At 42.3% G+C, this 20584-nt stretch overlaps 3 protein-coding genes across 5 annotated transcripts in view; 1 reads left to right on the plus strand and 2 right to left on the minus strand.

The window, feature by feature from the left end:
* Positions 1 to 15970, minus strand: part of LOC104697278 (mitochondria localized glutamic acid rich protein) — a 29619-nt gene extending 13649 nt beyond the window's left edge. For both annotated transcript variants that reach the window (XR_005601746.1, XM_039550816.1), the window contains exons 1-4: positions 15746 to 15970; positions 14171 to 14274; positions 13009 to 13111; positions 8702 to 8938 (exon numbers count right to left, since the gene is read on the minus strand). Coding sequence is in view for 1 of the 2 variants with exons in the window: in XM_039550816.1 (XP_039406750.1) it covers positions 8702 to 8938; positions 13009 to 13111; positions 14171 to 14274; positions 15746 to 15830 (529 nt within the window). In the remaining variant the exon portion in view is untranslated. The remainder of the gene's footprint in view (positions 1 to 8701; positions 8939 to 13008; positions 13112 to 14170; positions 14275 to 15745) is intronic.
* A 1006-nt stretch (positions 15971 to 16976) lies between these two features.
* NDUFC1 (NADH:ubiquinone oxidoreductase subunit C1) lies at positions 16977 to 19850 on the minus strand. 2 transcript variants are annotated; one of them, XM_039550817.1, is made up of 4 exons: positions 19658 to 19850; positions 18816 to 18922; positions 17877 to 17959; positions 16977 to 17134 (listed from the first exon to the last, which is right to left on the minus strand). In XM_039550817.1, coding segments are annotated over exons 1-4 (369 nt in total). In that variant the 5' UTR covers positions 19836 to 19850; the 3' UTR covers positions 16977 to 17133. The 2 variants fall into 2 exon arrangements, with proteins under 2 accessions (XP_039406751.1, XP_039406752.1); XM_039550818.1 differs by lacking the exon at positions 16977 to 17134 and having other exon boundaries at positions 17876 to 17959.
* A 152-nt stretch (positions 19851 to 20002) lies between these two features.
* NAA15 (N-alpha-acetyltransferase 15, NatA auxiliary subunit) overlaps positions 20003 to 20584 on the plus strand; it is a 40284-nt gene continuing 39702 nt past the window's right edge. The window contains exon 1 of the mRNA XM_039550815.1: positions 20003 to 20349. Coding sequence (XP_039406749.1) covers positions 20296 to 20349 — 54 coding nt within the window. The 5' untranslated portion in view covers positions 20003 to 20295. The remainder of the gene's footprint in view (positions 20350 to 20584) is intronic.

A 20584-nucleotide genomic window follows, 5' to 3' on the forward strand; every position in this document is an offset into this window, starting at 1 on the left:
AGAAAAAGTCTATAAAAGAGTTTGTAAAATAATTAAATGAATCAATCTTGCTGCACAATTTCTGCCTGCTGGATCTTCTCTCCTCTCCTCCCTATGGCTGCGGGATACAGTAATATGGCTTGAGTTGAATAAATACAGAAAATGAAATTGATTTTACAAAGGAAAATTGTGGTTTTGTTTTGAAAGCTTGCGTTTAGCTGTTTGCTTTTTTTTTTTTTTAAATAAGGCAGCAGATTTAGGAAGCTTCAGTAGCTTGTTAGCACAATATCCAACATTTCACCTAGAAATATAATTTTTATGAAACTATCCCTATCATTTCAGTGAAAAAAACCTACCAAAAACTGCTTCCTCTGTTAAGTAGTAATTCCTGCAGTCTTTAAAGACAATTTTTACAAGTGCTGAAGTTGCAGCCCTGAGAGTGAATACAGACTATATATTTCTATGCACTTACAGTAGAAGAGAAAACAGTCCAAATACAGGGTGATTCTGCATGCTCATGATGGTCAGTTTGAATTGTGTGAATATTCGTGAGCTCAGCATTCCCCCATCAGAACAAAGAGGCAAGATAAGCAGGGACTGCTGTGCCCTGTCTGACTGACTCATTTTTGCTGCAGCTGATAATAAAAATAACATGCCCAGATTGACTTTCTCCTGCTAATAATAAAGGAAACCCCAAGCAATTGCATTGACTTCCAGAACCCAGATCCTACTGCTTGCACAGCCTCTTCCCCCAAAGCCTTTAAGCTTTTAAAATATGCTTTCCAACTTTCCTGGGGCAGTTTTTATGCAGAATCAGCCTGGATTTTTGTCTGGGATGGAAATCCCTAGTGCAAAATTTGGCTAGCTCACACTGGCAGCCATGTCCTACCAGCTGGTAGACAACATGCTATAGGATGACCTTGAAGCAAGAAGGTGGAAGGGATATTATATATTATATATTATATATTATAGTTTTTAATCTTACTGGATTTTAAATCTCCACCTTGTATTTTTTAAGTGGCTTTGCAAGTATGTATTCCTTATTTACAATACAGATGAAGAAGACAGCTGTTCCACATTTTAAAATTAAAGATTTATTCAATCTTTTCTTTGCTTGGGGAGAGGTGGGGATTTCTTCCCACAGGACAGAAGTTTTATAACAAGACCATACAAGATAATCCCAGCCTTCTCAGGAGTACAGCCTGTATTTCTTCCCTCAGTTTTGAATTTCCTTACCAATACATTTAAAACAAACATATTTTGGTTCTAATCCTAATTCTTTGATTTATTTAAAAGTGATCTTCCCAACTGGAAACAACAAAAAATTTAAACAGGCACTGGTATCCTGCAATTTTCAAAGATATTTAAAAATATGCTTTTCTGAGTGAAGCACTTCACTTAAAGCAGTATCCTTCATATGATGATTTTTTTCCTAGGCAGTCAAGGTGAGGCTAATATCTGTAATGCCAAACACCAGGTTCAATTACTTTAAAAACATTCTTTGCAGAAGAATTTGGTTTTATAAAGCTAAAACAATACAAGTTAGCCAGTATCATACAACTGGAATCCATCTGGAGCAGGAGAACCAAAGCTGGATTACAAAACAAGGCTTTGATATTTCAAGCTGTCTATAACATAACCAATGTCACACACTAATTCCAAAGGAGGGGAGGAGGGGGGAAGTAAAATTTAATTGTGCAATTAGAAACAGTATTTTATTTACAGTCTGTTAGAGACCATCTTACATTAGAATGTGATGCTTTTGTTTACCAAAAGCTTCCTCAGTCAGGTCCATTGAGGGTCTCAGGATGTTCCCTGAAATGTTAAGATAAGCAGAGCAAAATATTCCCAGTTCCTTTTCATAGTTTAAAGACCTGCTAATGGAAAACTGGCAGTGAAATAGAATTGACTTTTAAAAAGTCAAATTCTGTCACGTTTGAAAAGTAATTCAAGAATGTATTTGAGAAAACCTGCAAAATAGAGCACAAGAAACAGGGCTACTTGGCTCATTCAGATCTAATCCAGGGGAGAAGACAGCAGTAGCAGCAAGAAACTGTGATTCACTTTAAGAGCAACTTCACATATTTTGGTTCCATCAACCTTAGGAAAAATGAAAAGGGAAATTGTTCCAAAGCCTGAGGTGGTGATGACAGCTAAGGTCCCCTTCCATGCTTTCACCAGAAGCCACCTGCCACCCCAGGCACGGCTGGCTTGGGTTCAGCATCTCCTCCCTCTGTTCATGGGGCTCAAACCACATCAATAGGAACAGGGGGAAATAATAATCACTGAGACAGTTTGGGACAAAACAGGCAAAGCTGTGCAGCTGTCCCTGTAACATGACCAAGTGCTTCAGGTGCCATTGGCCAGGAAGATCCAGGGAGCTCAGCATGGAGGGCTTGCAGATACCCTCCAGAAACATCCCATCACCAGGAATGTCACTCAGGACCACTTGAAATGCTTTCTCTCTCCTCTAGCATTTTGTTCAGTGAACATTTAGGATTCCAACCAGCTGGAGCAAGTTACCAACTTACTGCTTGGAAAGGAAAAACACTTAACACCTAAACATTGGGCTTAAAAAGGAAAAAAGGTCCAGGTGGTTGACCACAGACTAATGCCTCTCCACAACACTGTGAAATCAGCACTTGAGCTCCACACAGGAAAAAATAAACCTCTTAGTTCTAAACGGAGTGGAGGATATAACAATTACTTAGAAAAGCACTGATTATTTTTCAGTCTGATCATTCCCTTGAATGCAGAGGATAGGAACTAATGGCTGGCAACTGATGAATTGTTTTTGGAACTGCCCTGGCCTGACCGCGCTGTTACTCGGACACAACGTAAAGGCAGCCTCAGCCTCAGCCCTCCCTCACTAGAGCCCATGGGCATCAGGAGTTTAGTCCCTCTGGCATTCCAACTATTCCCTAGGATGAACACAAACCAAGGCTTGGAGCCCAAGGTCTTTGGGAAACTGATGAACAAAGGAAAGCTGGGATTTCTAATAAACCTGCCACTGTACAAGTACAGCATCTTTTCCTTTTTGCAAGCCATCCACAAACAATCCAGATAAAAATCCATGAGGTCCAGCTGAGAGCCTAAACCATGGAATTATGAAGCACATTATTAAGAATAAAAATTTTCATCACTTCATACAGAAAGAGAAACATGTTCAATCAGCCAAGCACATCACAGGTTGGTTGTGCCTGATGTAGGTCACTAGTTCCCAAGAAAAGCCTTAGTTCATACTAATGACCAGAAGACTCCCTTGAAGAGAGTTTATTCTACAATCGATGATTAAAAAAAGATTCTGAGATGCCTGTGATGGTCAGAATAAAAGCCTAACAGTGCATGTCACATTAATTCAGAATAGTTTATAATACCTCATAAAATGTCAAGAATATTGTTTTATATTCTGTAGCATGGAATTGTAACAATGAGAAGCAACTCACATTGTTTGTTTGTTTGTTTGAAACACAACAATTTTTAGTTACTGATTGGAATGGATCACAAGGAAAACTAGCACAAGTTAATATAAACGGTGTGTATGAAAATAATAATTCGATGTATTAAATCGTTCGGGAGTTCTAAAAAAACTTCTAATTAAGACATTTTCTTTAACATTCCTCATACAGAGTAATGAACCAAGTTTTATCCACTTACACAGTTTTCAAAGGAGCAAAGTTGTTGTTTTTCACTGCTATAAGAAACATTGCCCAAAAATTAACATCAAAATCCCCATCATTCCCATTGTGGTTTGAACTGCCACCATAGGAAAACAGGAGGGGGTGCCTGTTGCGATCGTTTCTCTAAAGTAGGAGACTAACAGTATTCCTGTGGTTGTTGTATTTACAGGAAATTTTCAAACAGAGGTAATACTACTTACAGTAAATTAAATGCTAGATTTTGTTGTCCAAAGTGAGTTGTTGCTTTCCAATTTAAATACATACAGTTATTTTAGGGTTCAAGTCTTGACAATGAGCTGTTAAGTAAAGCAGTATAGTAAAATAGTAAAAGCAGTAAGTCTATTTTCTGCTTAATACTGACATTCATTTAGGCATTATTATTTGCTGTACGTCCTTCTACCAGCTTTAGTATTTTCTTGAGAAGCTACTTGTCCCCTTGTTCTAGTATAGACAAATACGAAGACAGTTCTTTTATGCAGGTCTCCCCCACGTATTTGTTTGCACTCTTAGCTGGGAAGTTCTAGGGTTTTTTCCATTTTACCAAAATCTTCCTCTCCAGCCCAGTGCATGCTGTAAAGTTCACTTTTTGGCTAAGCTGATCAAAACTGAACAGTCTCTCCATTTACCAACTGGGGTCTTCAGATGCTAACAACTTTTACAGAATTTTTTTTCTAAATATTGTTCACTTTCTTCCAACAGAGATTTTCCAGTTATGCTATGATGACTCACCTAAACCTCAGTTTTATGAAGGAAAAACAGGAGGAAGAAGAAGAAACCAGTGGCCAGTGTATGGCCAGAGAGATATAAGGTAAGTGCAGCAGTCCAAGAGACAGATAAAAGAAAGCGATAAATGTGAAACAGAAATACCCAACAGAAGTTCCAGATACAGATACTTCCCCTGTAGGATAATATTTACATAATTCAACTTCTTACGGCCTAATTTAGCTAGATCAATCTATCATAATCAATAAAGAGAAAAAAATCCTCATCCTGCATCTCACACAAACAGATGCCTAGACGGATGTGTCTGTTCTACTGAGCAACGTCATTCTGAAAGCCTCTGAATAAGCATAAGCAATTGCAAATCACTCTGAGGACTCTTCAGTAATTTTCAAAGTACTCACAGTGTCAGCACACCCAGAATTTGATAACTTACCAAGCCAAGCCAAAATGCACTGATTATATCGGGTGTTTTTGTCTGCTTGGCATCACTGTATGATGGGGTCAGCAAAAGTCCTGTCCCAAAAGCAGCAACTCCGGTCCAGAGCAGCCTCCATTTGTTTCTCTAGGCTGCAGAGAGCTGGCACTGTAGTGCATTTGAAGCTTAGCATGGAAAACACTGGCACATTCACACAATAATCCTCCCCAAAACCAGTCACTCACTCAAACAGCCTTAGAAATAACAGAGAACAGACCATGCCCTTCAATACTTTCAAAATTAGAAAATAACCTATGCTAGAGAAGTCTGGAAGAACTCTAGAAAAGCACAGTTAGGGGCTAATTGATTCTGTTATTTCAGTTGATAATGCCAAAACCTCAAGCCTCAATACCAGAGTTGGAGAAGAGTTTATGGTGGCAACCCAAACACTAAAAGTCATGGACCTTGCCTAATCCAAACAGCAGTTTGCCAATCTGTGAATTTTACAGCATTTGTTCTGCCTGAAGAAAAGCTTAATTTATGGGCCCAGACACAGTACACTAGAAAGAGAACAACAGGAACTTAACCAGCATTGGGCAGTAACCAAGGGGGATAGCTCAAGCAATAAAAAGCTAGAGAAAATTAGAATTTAGAAGAAGATAAAACCTTGGGAGCAGAGTAACATGTTCAGTACTTATTTTGGTAACAGTATTTCACAGAATTCCAGATACCAGCAGTGGATTGTAAATTGCTTAAATTGAGGCAAGGAGAAAACTCCAGGCAGGTACAATTGTTAACAGTCTGAAATGGAAATTACCCTGATTAAGTATTAAGCATCCACCTCCAAGGCTGGGTTGGTTTTTTGTTTGTTTGATATCTCGTTTGGTTTGGGTAGGGGTTTTTTTGCACATCCACGAGTAACCACGCATTTATACTATCTGTATATAGGAGCTGGAGACAAGCATCCCTTCACAGCTTGTACTTCCAAACATTAGAGAAAGCCTTATACATTAAAAGAAACAATGGCATTTGAAAAAGCAGAGGTTCAGGAAAATACTGGTAACAACAAAAATGCACCTTCATCTGCAGAAGTAACAGCAAGTTGCCAACAAAACTAGCAAAAGCTACTTAAATACATACTTTTTTCCAAAGTTCTGAAAGAGAAATCCTTCTCTAACTCAGTAAAAGTGGAGCTATGCTATTTTTTCTTCCTCTGAATGGAGATAACATGAATGATAAAGATGGTTAAATCCAAAACTGAAAGTTACATCCAGAAGGATTTTCATTAGAATTTTTTTTTAAACACGATAGCTGTTGGCTGCAAGTAAGACACTGAACAAAATGTTACAGAGAGAGCAGACAACTTTTGAAACAAACCCCCATCTTCTTGTGAACATGATGCCAATGGAAACTAGTTTTTACACAGCTTAGAGGAAAGGGATGCTGATTTAGGCCTGTGTGTCAGACCACGTGCTGCTGGTGGCCTTCCTTCCTTGCAGTCAGGAACTCCTGGGAAGAACTGCTCTGAGGGCCGTGCTGTTTGCAGGCAGGATCAGGATGAGGAGAGCTGGACAAGGGAGCAGGGAGTGCTAAGGTGACCTGGAGCAGGAGCCTGTCCTGCCTCCCAGGCCAGGACTCAGGTTACACCAGGTGTAACCTCATGTGAACCACAGCGAGGTCCCCAGGGTTTCACCATCCTGGCCACACCTGTCATCAGCAGCTGTTCACAGCAATCTGCACTGGCAACCAGTGGCATGGGACAGCTAGGCTCAGGAGCAAGTTGTAACATCCCAGGAACACCCAAGAGATCACGCAAGGAGAACACTCCCTTGCTTCAGTTTCTTGACAATTTTACATACCAAAGGTTTGTTTCCGCTAGCTTTACCACCCAGCCAAGAATAACCACTGCAGCAAGGTTTGGTAGAGGGCACCTGGGATGACCCTCCGACTCCCTTACAGCTTTCAGCATAACAGATGTCTGGTTCTAGTGCTGTTTTCCTCGGTAAGTATGTTGCCAGAGATAATAGAGCTTACAAATCAGTAATTTCTAAACAGCTCCTCCACTTCCAGATAACACCAGCAGGAACTAACAGTTACAAGCCATATTTCGTCTTATCAAGCAGTGATCACTAAGTAAATGATGTCAACATGTCCAGAATGAGATCCTCAGACTTAATCACACAATCATCATAGAATGATTTGGGATGGAGAGGACCTTAAAGACCATCTTGTTCCAATCCCCTGCCATGGGCAGGAACACCCTCCACTAGATCAGGTTGCTCAGAACCCCATCCAACCTGGCCTTGAACACTTCCAGGGATGGGGCATCCACAGCTGCTCTGGGAAACTGTTCCAGTGCCTCACCACCCTCACAGGAAAGAATTTCTTCCTAGTATCTAATCAATTAATGCACTATGTTTCTCAGGGAAAATCCTAGCTTCCTTTTCTCAGGGAAGATCCTCTTCAACAAAATGGCAGAAATATTTACCATACAGAAAATCCTACCTTATCCAACAATTAATGGTTATTCCTAGATAAGCATTGTGAAAGGAATACACAACCACTTCCAGACACAAGCAAGTGCTTATGAAATTAAAATGAAATTTTGCAACTGCTCCGTAGAGCAAGAAAAGCTGCAAGACATTTTTAAACATATCTCTTACTGGCTCTAATTCACCAAATTTAACATACACTGGACTACTTCCTTTCTAAATGAAGTTGTCTAAATATTCCATAGAAATGGAAATTTTTAGGGCTCTAGATATTTTCACTGCTACCTTATAAATATTTCTATATGTAAGCAGTAATAATCACTACCAAGGTATGTAGTTCTGCTTTCTATAAACTGTATTATAGCAGATCAGACTAAGTATTGTTTTAAATGTTATTTGTAATAGATTCTTTTAGAGACAAGCACAGGAGCTATTCACATTTGAATTAAAATTGCATTCATACCTAGACCTTTTATAAAACTGAGCGATTAGATGTGCTGCACTATTTCTCAAGTTTATTTGTTAAAAAGGAAATTAAGATGCATCCATTCCTCATTGGAATCACCAAGGAAAAAAGTGAAAACCGAATCTGCTAACACCTTTGATGGTACTACGATAAATGTCCATAGATTAGCAGTCAAAATACCTTTAATCTCTGTTTGATCTGTGTTTTAGACATATCTTCTCAAGATTAGTGGTAAAAAAAACCAAAAAAGAAAACCTAAAAAAATCTGCCAAATTAAATTATAATCCTGTATCTTGTGTGATTTATGGATAGTTTTGCCTTTGTATTATTGCAATTTTTAAAAGCACAGTAAACCAAAATATTTCGAACACCCTTACAGTTCAAAATACTGAATGTTTTGCCACTTACCAATTTCACTGTTTAACAACAATCAGATGTTTTATCGGATTGTGAAAATTTAGCCCAATATATCCTTAAAATTGAGACCACAACAGCATTTTCTTTGCTATGCAAGATTCTGTTGAAGTTACATTGATGGAATAGATATAATTATTCAGTGTGAATATCTTTGGAATGGCCAGTGAACTAAAGTGTTTAGATTCCTTAACAAACCCTTGAGAACTAGATCACTGAAACAACTCTGTAACTGATCACATCATATGCTCAACTTAATATCTTAAGAAATAGGATGGGCTAGTAAAATAAACATTTCACTCTACTTGTTTTAGACAGTAACTCTGGTGCCACAGGCAAGATGTTTTCAGAGACACTGATATAATAAACTTAATTACTTTATGCTCATGATATGTCAAGTTAATGCCTGAATTAGTTTTCACTGCAGGACAAACTCCATTAGGAACATAGATGCTCATTCTTAATGTTCTGTAAGAAGCAGACCTTTAGAACCCACAACACACACACTCAAAAACTACATTCATAAGTTAACCTTGCACTGCAGCAGCTTCTGAATTAGCAGCAAGTTCCAAATTAGCAGCAGCCTCCTGCTGTGCTTCCTCCACAGGATGGGATACCTCTGGACTCAGTAAGTCATTCTCCCCTCTATCTTCTGGGGATACCCCAGCACTCTCATCCTGTGCTGCAGGTTCAACAGCAGCTGCTGCATCAGCCTCTTCCATGGCCTTCTCTGCTTCAGTGACTTCATCCATCTCTTCTTCATCACCTTCTAAGGATTTATTCAACACAATAAAGAGAGTAAAATGCATGCATGCAACAGAAATTTTACCAACTACTTTTTATCATCATCCTCACTTAAAGTGGGAAGCTAAGATTCAGGATCAGAATTAACAAAAAAAAGGATCAGTAATTAATCCCCCATATTGTCTAATCATAAAAAAATGATGTTTACAAGATGAGGAAACCATATTCTTAATTACTGAGTTTCGTAACATGTTTCAATGGGATAAGAAAAGAAACCGTGGCTTAAAGGAAGTGTTGGGGGTGCAGGGGAGGATAACAAAGGACCTTGCCAAGTGTTGCTTCAAACCACTCTGCTGAAAGGGCCAGTGATGGTACACACACAGGTGCCAGAGGGAGCATGACTCTGTGAAACTACCACATGGGGAATAAGACATTTGGTCTTATATAAGTAAGAAAATAACTTGCTAATTTTAAGTGGTCAGAGCTCACTTACTTGGAGATATGACCACTTATGACTGACTATTTTCTTTTTACAAGTCACAACTCTCTTTTAAAGACTTGTTTATACCACTGTGGGTCAGACTCCTTAGAACCTGAAAAACAGTGTTTCCCAGTCATGCATCACTTCAAACTCAGCTGAGACAAGTAATGAAAAACTAACAGCACAAAGCAACAAAGATGCACAACCACCATGCAAACATGCACTAACATCAAGTTCACAAAGGAAAAGTTATACACCAACTGTTCATCACAAGTTCACCATTAGAACCCACTCACCATGTGAAAAAATAGAACTGGAAATAGAGTTTTTAATACAATGTAAACTACGTGAGAATTGAAACAAAAGAGCTTAAAGAGACATAGTCAGAGTTCGTTTTATTCTTTTCTATCTGTTTAAAAACTAAACAGATCAATTTTATTTTTTGGTCTTCTTATGCCAGTGTAAGCCTATCATTTTGTGTTCAGGTTTCAAGACAAGTCCATTCATTTCTCAGTAAAAATCAAAACTTTGCATTATGAAACCTGATCATGTCCCTTTAAGAAAACACTATTTAAAAAAAACCCCTAAATTCATTACACAATGAACAAGCTAACAGCCAAGCTCAGCATTCAGTACACTTTATTGGACAGTCAAATAGAGTGCATTCATTCAGAACAGCCAGCTTCTCCATCTCAGAACTTCTACAGAACAGATTCAGTAAAAAGCTCAATATGGTTTGGCCTTGCAAACATAGGTAGTTCTTTTAAGGTCTCACAAGAATGGAGTTTTACAATAGAAGGTATAAAGTCATCCCAAGGTGGGCTGCAAGGTACTCAATGGTGAAAGACTGTCCTTTGTTTGTATTTAACTTCCTCGGGTTTGGAAAGAGATCTCCCTTGTGTTTTAGTCTGGAAAGTGTAAAAGCAGAGTATAGATTAGAAAGATTGAATCAGCTTGTTAGAAAAATCATAGCTAAAAAAGAAGGAAATCAGGAACAAGCTTAAAGGATACAAACAACAAATGGAAGACAAAACTAGTATTTGCTAAATAAGCAAGTAGAACATCCTGCAAGCCAAACATCATTTTACATTTCAAATGATGTCTCAGATTTTCTACTGCTACTTCGAGTCAGCCTTCTTCCAGGGGCTTTTTAAATCCCTCCCTAAATTTGAGAGTACCTTTCAGTTAGAAAGAGCCACAGGAAATTTGCTATCAGATCTCTTTCTAAATGTCTGTTGTCATTAATTAAAATACCATTAAATATAATTTCAACCCTCTAATAAACAAAGAACCCTAGAATGATTGTTTCTCTTGTTTTGACAGACTTCTTGCTATGTACAGTTCTCTGTAATAGACGTTTTGGGTTCAGGCGTAAGGGGAGAATTTTTCCCGCAAGAGAAACCACAAAAATCCTAGCAAAAGAGTCTCTCTCTGATCAGCTGCTCTCCAGTGTTAAGTTCTCCACCTAGAAAGTTCTTTTACCATATGGAGCAAATATGCCATGAACGTGCTGCTTGGAACGCTGCTTTTCTATCCACCACTTCATATTGTTACCAGCTCTGTTTTAGAGCTTATTTTAAGCTTGATTTAATGTGCCCCTAAAAAAACTATCAGAACACTTTGAGAACAGAATTTTTAATTGCTCTTATCAGCAATGCTTACTGTGCAAAAGTGTACGGACTGACTATAAAAAATGCACAGGGAAAGAAACTGCAATGGCACTTCTGGGAAAAGCAATACTATGCTAACACTGTGACAAGATAAACACAAAAATATGACTATGCAGGCAACGGGAGAAAAAGGGGAGGAAGAGGGGTGTTAACTCTTTTGAGAAGGCACACAGAGGATTCTGTAGGAAAAGTAAGAACAGAAACCTCTTTTGGGTATACACAGCTGGGAATGAAGAAGGATTTTAAAAAGCAGCTGATTCAATGGTGGTTTTGTACTGTGAATTGGAATTAGCTACTCAGAAGTCCAAATAAAAACTGGGTTGAACATTTATTCAGAAGTCAAATATTGAAAATAATATATAAGTTTCAACTGTATTCACTGAATGGCCTTAGAAACATTTTGAATTTCTTACTATCAATAAAAAGGGAGGCAGCTATCATCGGTCACTGGTTGTGACTTACTAAGCAGCACAAAGCAGCAGATGATGGGATGTCTGGACAGTACCCAAAATTAGTTGCTGAGCACTCATTACTGCTAGTATTTCACTCCAACATGTGGGTAGGCCAGGGCTAAAACTCAGTACCTTGCAGAAGTGCACATTAAGAGCAAAGAGGGAACACACTGACATTATTGGGAACATACTGGAAGGTTTGCTTAATGCTTCCCCGTTCTTCCAACTACGGCAGTCAGAATGTAATGAGGGTAATCCTGACTTCTGCTCTGAACAGCAGAAGACCAAGTCCCTAGGAGAGAAGATCTACTTTGGTCCTGGTTACATTTTTATTTTAGGGACAATGAAGGATTGCAAATTGTGGCTGAATTCTCAACATTTATTTAAACAACTGAGTTTTAAAACTATACTGTGTTCAGCTGCTTTCTTTTTAGGAAATTAAGGTATTTTACTACTTGAAATCTTAAGATCTGTAATTTTAAAGTTCTGAAAGTAAAGCATGTGTTGTGGAAGTTCAAGGCTAACAACTTCTAAAGAAATAATTATAGAGGCAGACAATTTAAGCATGTTCTCACACTGAAAACAAAATTTAAACTCAAGATATTTTATTCAAATCTATTCTTTGTGTGCATGCAAATATATTAAATCAATTCCCTAGATGTCAACATAAAAAAAAAAAAAAAGGAACACCTTCAAGTGCTCTGGCTTCAGTACTTTATATTTTTTAATAACAACCAAATAAAAATATAAAAAGATCCTTAAGAAGTTTTCCTAATTGCTTCTCCTAGCAAGGCCATGCTTGCCAAAGTTCTACCTTTTACATTAATGCCATAACACTAATTGATGCAGACAGAGACAACATTCCATTACAAGTATTTGAACTAACACGGTCTAATTATTCAAGAATGAAGAGCTAAGTAAGGGTTTGCCATACATTTAGGTAATGCCTATGTTTCATTTAACCCCAAATTAGAAAGACAAAATCAAAGTTATGGGACAAAAAATTGGTGCAAGTTAGAGTATGTTTTTTAAATGTAGGGTTTTTTCCCCATTGAACTGTTTCCTGATGGCATATGGCCTAAAGCCAACCTGTTGACTGAGAAAAAGATATTATCTTCTCCCCCCCACCAACAAACAAAAGAACAAAACTGATTTTGACAGCATTATGCATTCAGTCAAGTTTCATTAAGCTTCCAGTAAATCAAACACCCATTATACAATTAATAGTATTCACACATCAACTCTTTCCATCCAAAGAGCCTCCACCAGTGGATCAAAGACCAGATTCACTGCCTGAACATTAAGGCCACCACCAAAATTTGTGAAGCAGCAGCTTTGTAACAGAACAACACCACACAACCACCTTTGTCTTCAGTCCCACTTGCACAGCTCAGACAAGGACTTGGACAGTGCTAAGGCCTGATTAGACAATCCAGAAATCTGTTCCAGATCCTCGTGTACCCAGGGAACAAGACAGAAGAGCTCAACTCACCCTTCCTTGACCAAGGATTGCTTTTCCGCCCCTCGGCTCTCTCGCGAAGAATATTCGTATGCTCAATAAACTTGCTACGGGATGAACTGACTACTCTGTAGGCCTGAAAGGGAATTATACCTAAACGTACTGCTACATCCCTATGAATTTATCAAACACAAAGAGGGGAGAGGGAGAGAGGGGATTTTAAGCAAGTGCTACTGCCCATCTTAAAATGCATATAAAATTTATCCTAAGCAAGGTTAAAAAAAGTTAACAATCTGCAATACTAATATATTTATGCATTTCATGTTTCTCCATTGTTAGAAAGCAAATACAATATACCATGCAGCTTTTGAAGTGCTGCTGTGTTTCAGGAATTGAAAACAGTGTTTTAAAAGATAATTACATTATTATTTTTGTAACGTGGTAAAAATGTGACAGCAAGAGAATATGTTATTCCTCCAGAAATGCAATCATACATGTTTGATACTTTGAACAAATAGCTGCCTACCATTCAAGAGGATTACTTTGTGGGACAGGAAAATATGTACCTCTCTGGGGTGTGCTAGTCACTATCTCAGATTATGGGGGAGAAGGGTAGAAGTAAGCAATAAAATGGAGGATTTAGGGATGTGAAGCACAGAGTCAAATATATTTAGAAGCAGGGAAGAGAATGGTTACCAAAAAGCTTAACAAAAGCAGATGCTTACAAAACTTTAACATGCTTTTTTGAAGTAACTAATGCTCTTATCTTCTTTTTATGTGCCCAAATTAACAAGGTTCATATCTTCCCCTTGCAGCTTCAGACAGCTTATTTCAAATCTGCCTTGCCCACTTTTAGATATTCCTAATGTTTGTGGTTGACAAGACAAGGTAAGGGGTTAGAGGGAGGTGCCTTACTCCATCTTTGGACACATCAATTTCACATAGTTTAAAATATGCTTTCCACTAAGAATGACCCAGCATTACTTATCAAAGTAACAGTAGAACAGGCAAGCAATAGCCTTTCAGTTTCACTAAATTCTCTTAAGCTGATTTCTAAGTTAGGCTGCACTTAGCTATATGCTACAATATCTACATTCATTGATGGTTTGCATCTTGACCATACTCTTTAACCCAGAACACGCCTTACACCATGCCAGCTCAGAAAGCACAAACAGCTCCATCCCCAAACACTTACATAAAATAAACCACCAAAAGCAGCAACACCAGCAAGGAGATAGATCATCATGCTGTCTCCAGAAGAACCAGGAACACTCCCAGATGACATCTGGCGAGGAGGTGCTATAAGAACCATTAGTAAATTGATGTAAAGTGCTGCTAAAATACGATCACAAAAAAGAACGATAGAATCTGAACTCTGTATGGGAAAGGATGATTCAAAAAGGGTATAAAACAGAGAGGTACAGCCTACTGATGTATCCTATGACTGAGTAACACAGGGTATGGTGCTCAAATGAACAAGGTCCATGAGTGAGCTGTTCCTAAGAGGTGAGTTTTTCTGTAAACTACATTGTCTCCCATCAGCTTCCAAGTACTGGATACAGTCTATATAGACTAAGGAATGTTAAAAAAAAAAAAAAAAAACGGAATGAAAAAAGTTCCTGACTAATGTAGGTGAAAGAATTAATCTGTCCTTATTCCTTATGATCAGCAGAAGTAATGAATTCTCTCTTCAGTTTAATAACAGGGAATTTTTAAAAAAGCTTTTTCGTTTGAATTCATGTTCTTTCATTCTCAGACTGCTGACACTTTGATACATACCCTTCACCTCATGAATTGGCCAACAGGGCAGAGAGGTAGGATTATACAATTTATATACTTGATTGGGTACATATTAACTCTAATAGCAGTGCTACCCATTTATTTGTGATAAACTATTTCTTACTACAGTCTTGGATTCATCTGTACATCTCAAAAAGAGACCCATGAAAAACACACGTAATTCTCTTGGTCAACAAAGGTTTCCACTGAAGTTTGTGACTTGATCCCAGATGAGAAATGTCTCATTGAAAAAGAGCTCATGAAAAATAAAATGGCTCTGAGCATTGCAATTGGCAGCTGCAAAAATAATCGCAATCTCAAAATACTGCCATCGTGTGCCAGATTATGTTTAGCATCATCTGTCTCATGACACACTTCTCAGACTCCGCTCCAATAGCCGGGCATCCTAACGGATTTGCGTATATTTATATTTTCGTTCAGCAGCAGTGTCTCCTTAACCCTCTCCCCGGGGCTGCTAGCTATAGCAGTGGTCAGCGAGCTGCCATCGCCCAACACAGCTAGCAGATTTTTTTGCCACTGGTTACACAACCCTGATGCGGCAAAAGCCAGGGCTGTAGCACATCGGGTCTGCTCCCGTTCCCTCCCGGGGCCGGTAGCCCTGCAGAGGCACCGCCGCTCCGGCTGCTCTACCGGGCGATATGTAGCCTGCTATTTTATATGGAAGGGAAGGCAGCAGCGGCCACCGTTTTGCCATGGGGCGGGGGTAGGGGGTCCCGGGCCGGCTCGGCTGTCCAGCAGGTCGCGGCGGAGGTCTGAAGCAGCCAGTGTTCACAGCCCAGAATGACCGAGCAGCCGTGCCCGGCTCTCGCCCGCCCCGGCTACACCTATCGCGGCTCCGCGCTCCCCCCGCCCGCGACCTTCGCGCGTCCCCTCCGCCGCCGCCACCCGGCCCGGCCCACCCCGCGCCCCCTCACGCCGTCCCGGTGACCTCTACCCGGCCCCGGGCAGGCTCCGCGGCGGCCCCGCGTACCACGCTGCTTGAGGCGGCTGGCGGCCGCGGGAGCCCTGCTCAGGCGGGAGGCCAGCGCCTGCGAGGCAGCCCTGCAGAGGGACATGGTGGCGGCGGAGCGGGCGGCGGAGCGAGCGGCGGAGTCGGCGGCGGCGCGGAGCAGAACGGAACCGAGTTTCTGCTGCTCGTCGTCGCGGGGCTGCGGTGGCAGGCACCGGTCCCGCCCCGGGCGCCGCGGGGGCGGGTCGAGCCGCAGCCCCGCCCGGCGCACCTGGACGCTGCTGCCGGCCGGGAGCGTCCTGGGGATGGCGCCGGTGGAGAGGGGCAGCGAGTAGAGCGCCAGCTGCAGCGAGAGGAGGAAGCGTCTTTCCGGAGCGCAGAGTACCCGGCGCAGTGCCCGGAGCTGCCGACACCGACCTGCCCCGCGGCAAGTAAACGGCCACTGGCGTTCGGTACTGACTGCAAGAACAGACCCGGACTAACAGGGACGGCATTTACCAAGGAGAGGGAAGATGGGGAGGAACTACTGTTTTACTTTAAAAGGAATTTCTCCAAGAGAAAAAAAAAAAAAAAAAGGAGAAATCAACTAAATTCACGGCGAAGGGTACTCAGGTTAAGCACCGTGCCAAAGGCGTTCGGTGTTAGCAGTGAAACAGTCGAAGTGAATTGCTGCTGTGGAATCATGTCGACTGTCACAGTCATGGCCGTCTCCGAGTCAAACCTGTACAGCTATCCTTGTCCTCCCTACATTGTTAGGTAGTTGCCCTGTTCCTCATCCTTTCTCTATACAGAGCTTCGTTGTCCCCTCCATGATTATCTAATGTCATATTTTGCCGACTGCCATGATGCCATTTTTCCAGTCTTTGTCCTTGACTGACCTTGATGCACGAAGAGAGGGCAGAAGTGTTCAGAAGGCAGGGCTCATACCCAAGACTGACATTGACTGTGTAGTCTCACCACTGTGGGCACCTTTCAGGTATGGCCAGTTCCCAAAATGCTCACAGGAAAATGCACATTTTAGCATTTGTACAGACGCCATTCTTATATTTGCTTATTTTATAAATTTAGCAGTGAAAATGATGGCAGAGCAAAAATACACTTCTGGAATATTTACTGAACTTCATCTGAACTGATGTCTAACCTTCCAGAATAGCAAAGGCAGTTTTGAAAGTAAGACTGGTAAACTATGAAATGGAAATGCCAATAAAACAACTTCAAGACCAGCAGAATGAAATATTAATGGCAAAGAAAGTAGTTTCAGGTTTCTTCTAGACTTTATAATTTATTTTTAATTATGCACATGAAATGTATGAACATACAAGTAATTAGATAACTTTTTACTTCTTCTGTGCTCATTTATTTGTAGGACAACTGGTCCTCATGTTACCTCTTTGTGAGTATGTCATCAGCCTATGAAAGAAGAGAAAAAATTCTTAGCAATAAAAAATTTAGATGTGATGAAAGTGGTTAGAAACATCTCATAACATCCTGCATTTTCATCTATAAAGGAATATTTATGGGGAAAAATAACCACAGCACAAGTTTTTCTCTTAGTATAAGGAATTAATGGCATATTAATTGCTCTGAGGCCATAATCCCCAAAGACTTCTTAGGTGGCAGAAACACAAAATATGTTTTTATACCGAAAAGGACAATGACCACATACAATTTGCCCTATAGTGCCCATCTACAGGCATTGACTTTACATCATCTTATGTGTAATATAGAAGTGAAACTGAGAAAAAACATACCCCACTGTTAACATGTTAAAATAAAAAAGATGAAAAGATATCTATCTTTAGTCACTCTTGCTTCCTTGCCACTGAGCCATTTATAAGGTATTCAATTTACAACCTTTATTTATTATAGACACTGTAAGAGATGTGTTATTTTCTAAGAGTTTGCATGTCCAAGATAGAAAGCTGAGAGAGAATATGCACACAAGTGAATATATGAAAATACAGATCAGCCACCTTACCATTTTAAAGCTGGGAATGAGGTAAAAGAATAGCAAAAGCCAAGACACAAAGTATAGAGGAAAAAAGTAAGAGAAGAATCTAAGTCAGTTCAGTATTTTGACTCCTAAGAGATGTCAAAGATCTTCAGAATTTGTGTTCAGCTAAGTCAAAAGCATTTGGATGTGCACACTTACTATGAACATCCTGTACACTTATGTCCTCTCTCTTGTTTTCTTCTTTCATATTCCATTACATCTTCATTATGCTGCTTGATAAGCTATAAAATAGCAGTACATTATAAACAGCTATACAATTCACAGCTGGATCCAGCCAACAAAAAGAGTTCTACAGAATATAAAATACCTGTTATCAGAATGCAAACCAGTATGTAACTGAAGCCATCCAGAACACATATGTAAATTATCAACTGAAAAAGGTGTGGAAACAATGCCTAGGATAAACATTTTCTCCTGACGGGCAGGGGGGAGGGGGGGAGCCTCCCACTGCCAATTAATTCACTACCCCCCAAAAAAAGGAAAACCCCAAAGGGAATCCATCCAACTCTGAAAACACTGTCACCTTGGGGAGTGCTGCTTATCTTGCATGATTCTTCCTGAGAGCTACTACACCCTGCTTGCTTTAACAACTGAAGTCTGTGAGTTCTCTGAAAACAGAGAGTATCTTACATGTGCACTTTGCTCAGGAAAAAGGGGTCTTAATCTATTGAAATCAGCTAAAACCACCTTAATCAGCTGAAAAATAAGAAGAGAACGCATTGGTAGTCTGATAAATACATTTATCTGGGCACATCCCTAAGTCTTTTTTTTTTGTTAAGATCCACAGGGAAAATAATGCCAAAGCATTAATCCAACAGGCTTGAAGAATTAACTCTGTTGTGGGTGCTTTACGTTTGCAACAGAGAGAAGCTGAAGAAGTTGTTAATTTTTTTAAATAAGGGCACAACATAAAGCTGGGAAAACATAAATAATGAACATAATCATGCCTAAATCTTTACACCTGTTACGACCACCCATTACCACAATAAACTCAGTAGGTTGTAGTCACTGCATTCATAGCACTACTATGATTTTTAAGAATAGTTAAATTCAACAAAACCAAATGAAAACACTTACAAAAGCCCACAAGGCAGCACTGGTGCTAAACGCCAAGCCAACTCCCAGCCAGTTTGGTTGGGCACTATTCGCTTTTTTCACTGTTGTTAATGCAGAACGAGTAAAAGCTAAAAAGGCACAAGATTACAAATGCATTAACATTTCTCAGGTTTAGACCACCAAGTACTTATTGACATTCATGCAATCAGGGAAAAAAACCAAACCACAACACAAACCCCAAACCAATGCAATGATGATGTGGTCTCCATAGCATTGTGATAGCTGATCTGTTCGTAGCTAACACCGCAGCATGTGCTCCCTGATCTGTGAGGGAGGGGCCGGGGGGCTGCCAACAACTCAAAAGCAGTCCCTTTTGCCCCTTCCCCAACCACAGTAACTATCCCTTCCCGCATCTTCTGCTCTATAAAGGTGCCTCTCACTGTCCCCTGCCTAAAGCTCCCAGCCCCAGGCCTTCCCCACCTCCCATCCCCTGCCTAACCAAGAGCACTCAGGGCATAGCCTTCCTGGGAAAGGCCGGCACCATCACCGCAGCGAGACATGTTGAGCCCTCCCCCCGCCAGGAAGCAACACCAAATTAAAACAGAAAAATGAAAGATTAAAGGTAACTAATGAGCTTTGATTAAAAACAGTAAAAGGAGAGAAGCCGCCACCGCAGCTTGCTCTAATACCAGACGCAGACCGGCCCGCGGGGACGCCGCCGCCGCCTGCACAGGCAGCAGAGCTCCCACAGCCATGGGTCACTGGGCCGGGCCGGGCCGGGCCGGGCCGGGCCGGGCCGGGCCGGGGCAGACCCCACTCGCCTACCCCGAGGGGGCTCTCGCCCCGCCGCCACCGCCGCTCACCGAGGCTGGGTGCTGCCGCCACCAGTCCCCAACACCTCACCCCCCTCAGGGCCGCCGCCATCTTGTCGACCGGACCCGGCTCCGCCCGTGGGGGTGGGACCGCCCCGCCCCGCCCCGTCCGTGCCCCGCGCGGGCGAGCTCCGCCGCGCGAGGCCCGGCGAGCCCTGCGCAACGCCATGGCCCCCCACCCTTCCCCGCCCGCCACCAGCACCGAGCAGTGCCGCCACCCCGCCGAAATCGCCCCAGGCTGGCCCCGACTGCGTAGCGGGGCTCACACAATTGGCGGGGCGGGGCCGGCGCGGGGCCGTGGCGCATGCGCGGGTTCACCGTGACCCGGCTGGGGAAGCTCCGCGGTGCCATTTTGGCGGCGGTTCCGCGGCCGCTCGGGACCACGTGAGCGCGCCCGAGGCTGGCGCGGGGAGCCCGGCGCGCGCGGCGGCCGGAGGGGCCGGGAGTGCCCGGGAAGGCCCTGGCCCGCAGCCGCGGCGGCGCGGGTGGCAGGCAGCGGGGGCGGCTGTACTTCAGTGGGAAGGCTCACGGCGGCGGCGGCCGAGTGGCGGGGACGGGACGTAGCCCGCCCGCCCACTCACTCTCCTCGTCGGAGTCCATCGGCGGCGCCGGAGCCGGCGGCGGGGAGGATGCCGTCTGTGAGCCTGCCGCCCAAGGAGAACGCGCTCTTCAAGCGCATCCTGGTGAGTGGCGGGGCGGGAGGCCCGGGCTCGGCCGCGGGGACCGGGTTGAGGAGGCCCCGGCTCGAACCCCGAGCCGGCGGGGAGCGGAGCCCCGGCGCCGCCGCCCCGAACGCGGCTCCTTACGGCTGGGGCAGGCCGGTCCCAGCGCCGCCTGTCACCCACGCCCCTCCCGCCTCGCTGGGGCAGCGCTGGGGGCCGCCGCGTCTCCCCGCTCGCCCACCAGGTCCCGGTGCTG

The sequence above is a fragment of the Corvus cornix genome, chromosome 4 (genome assembly GCF_000738735.6).
Source record: "Corvus cornix cornix isolate S_Up_H32 chromosome 4, ASM73873v5, whole genome shotgun sequence".
Lineage (NCBI taxonomy): Eukaryota > Metazoa > Chordata > Aves > Passeriformes > Corvidae > Corvus > Corvus cornix.

Excerpts from the sequence above, each read along its gene's own strand:
- NDUFC1 (XM_039550817.1), bottom strand. The coding sequence starts at position 19,835 with ATGGCGTTGCGCAGGGCTCGCCGGGCCTCGCGCGGCGGAGCTCGCCCG. Across the intron at positions 18,923-19,657 it reads GGCGGCAGCACCCAGCCTCG|CTTTTACTCGTTCTGCATTA; the intron begins GTGAGCGGCGGT and ends GTGCCTTTTTAG. Across the intron at positions 17,960-18,815 it reads GTGCTGCCTTGTGGGCTTTT|CTTATCAAGCAGCATAATGA; the intron begins GTAAGTGTTTTC and ends GCTATTTTATAG.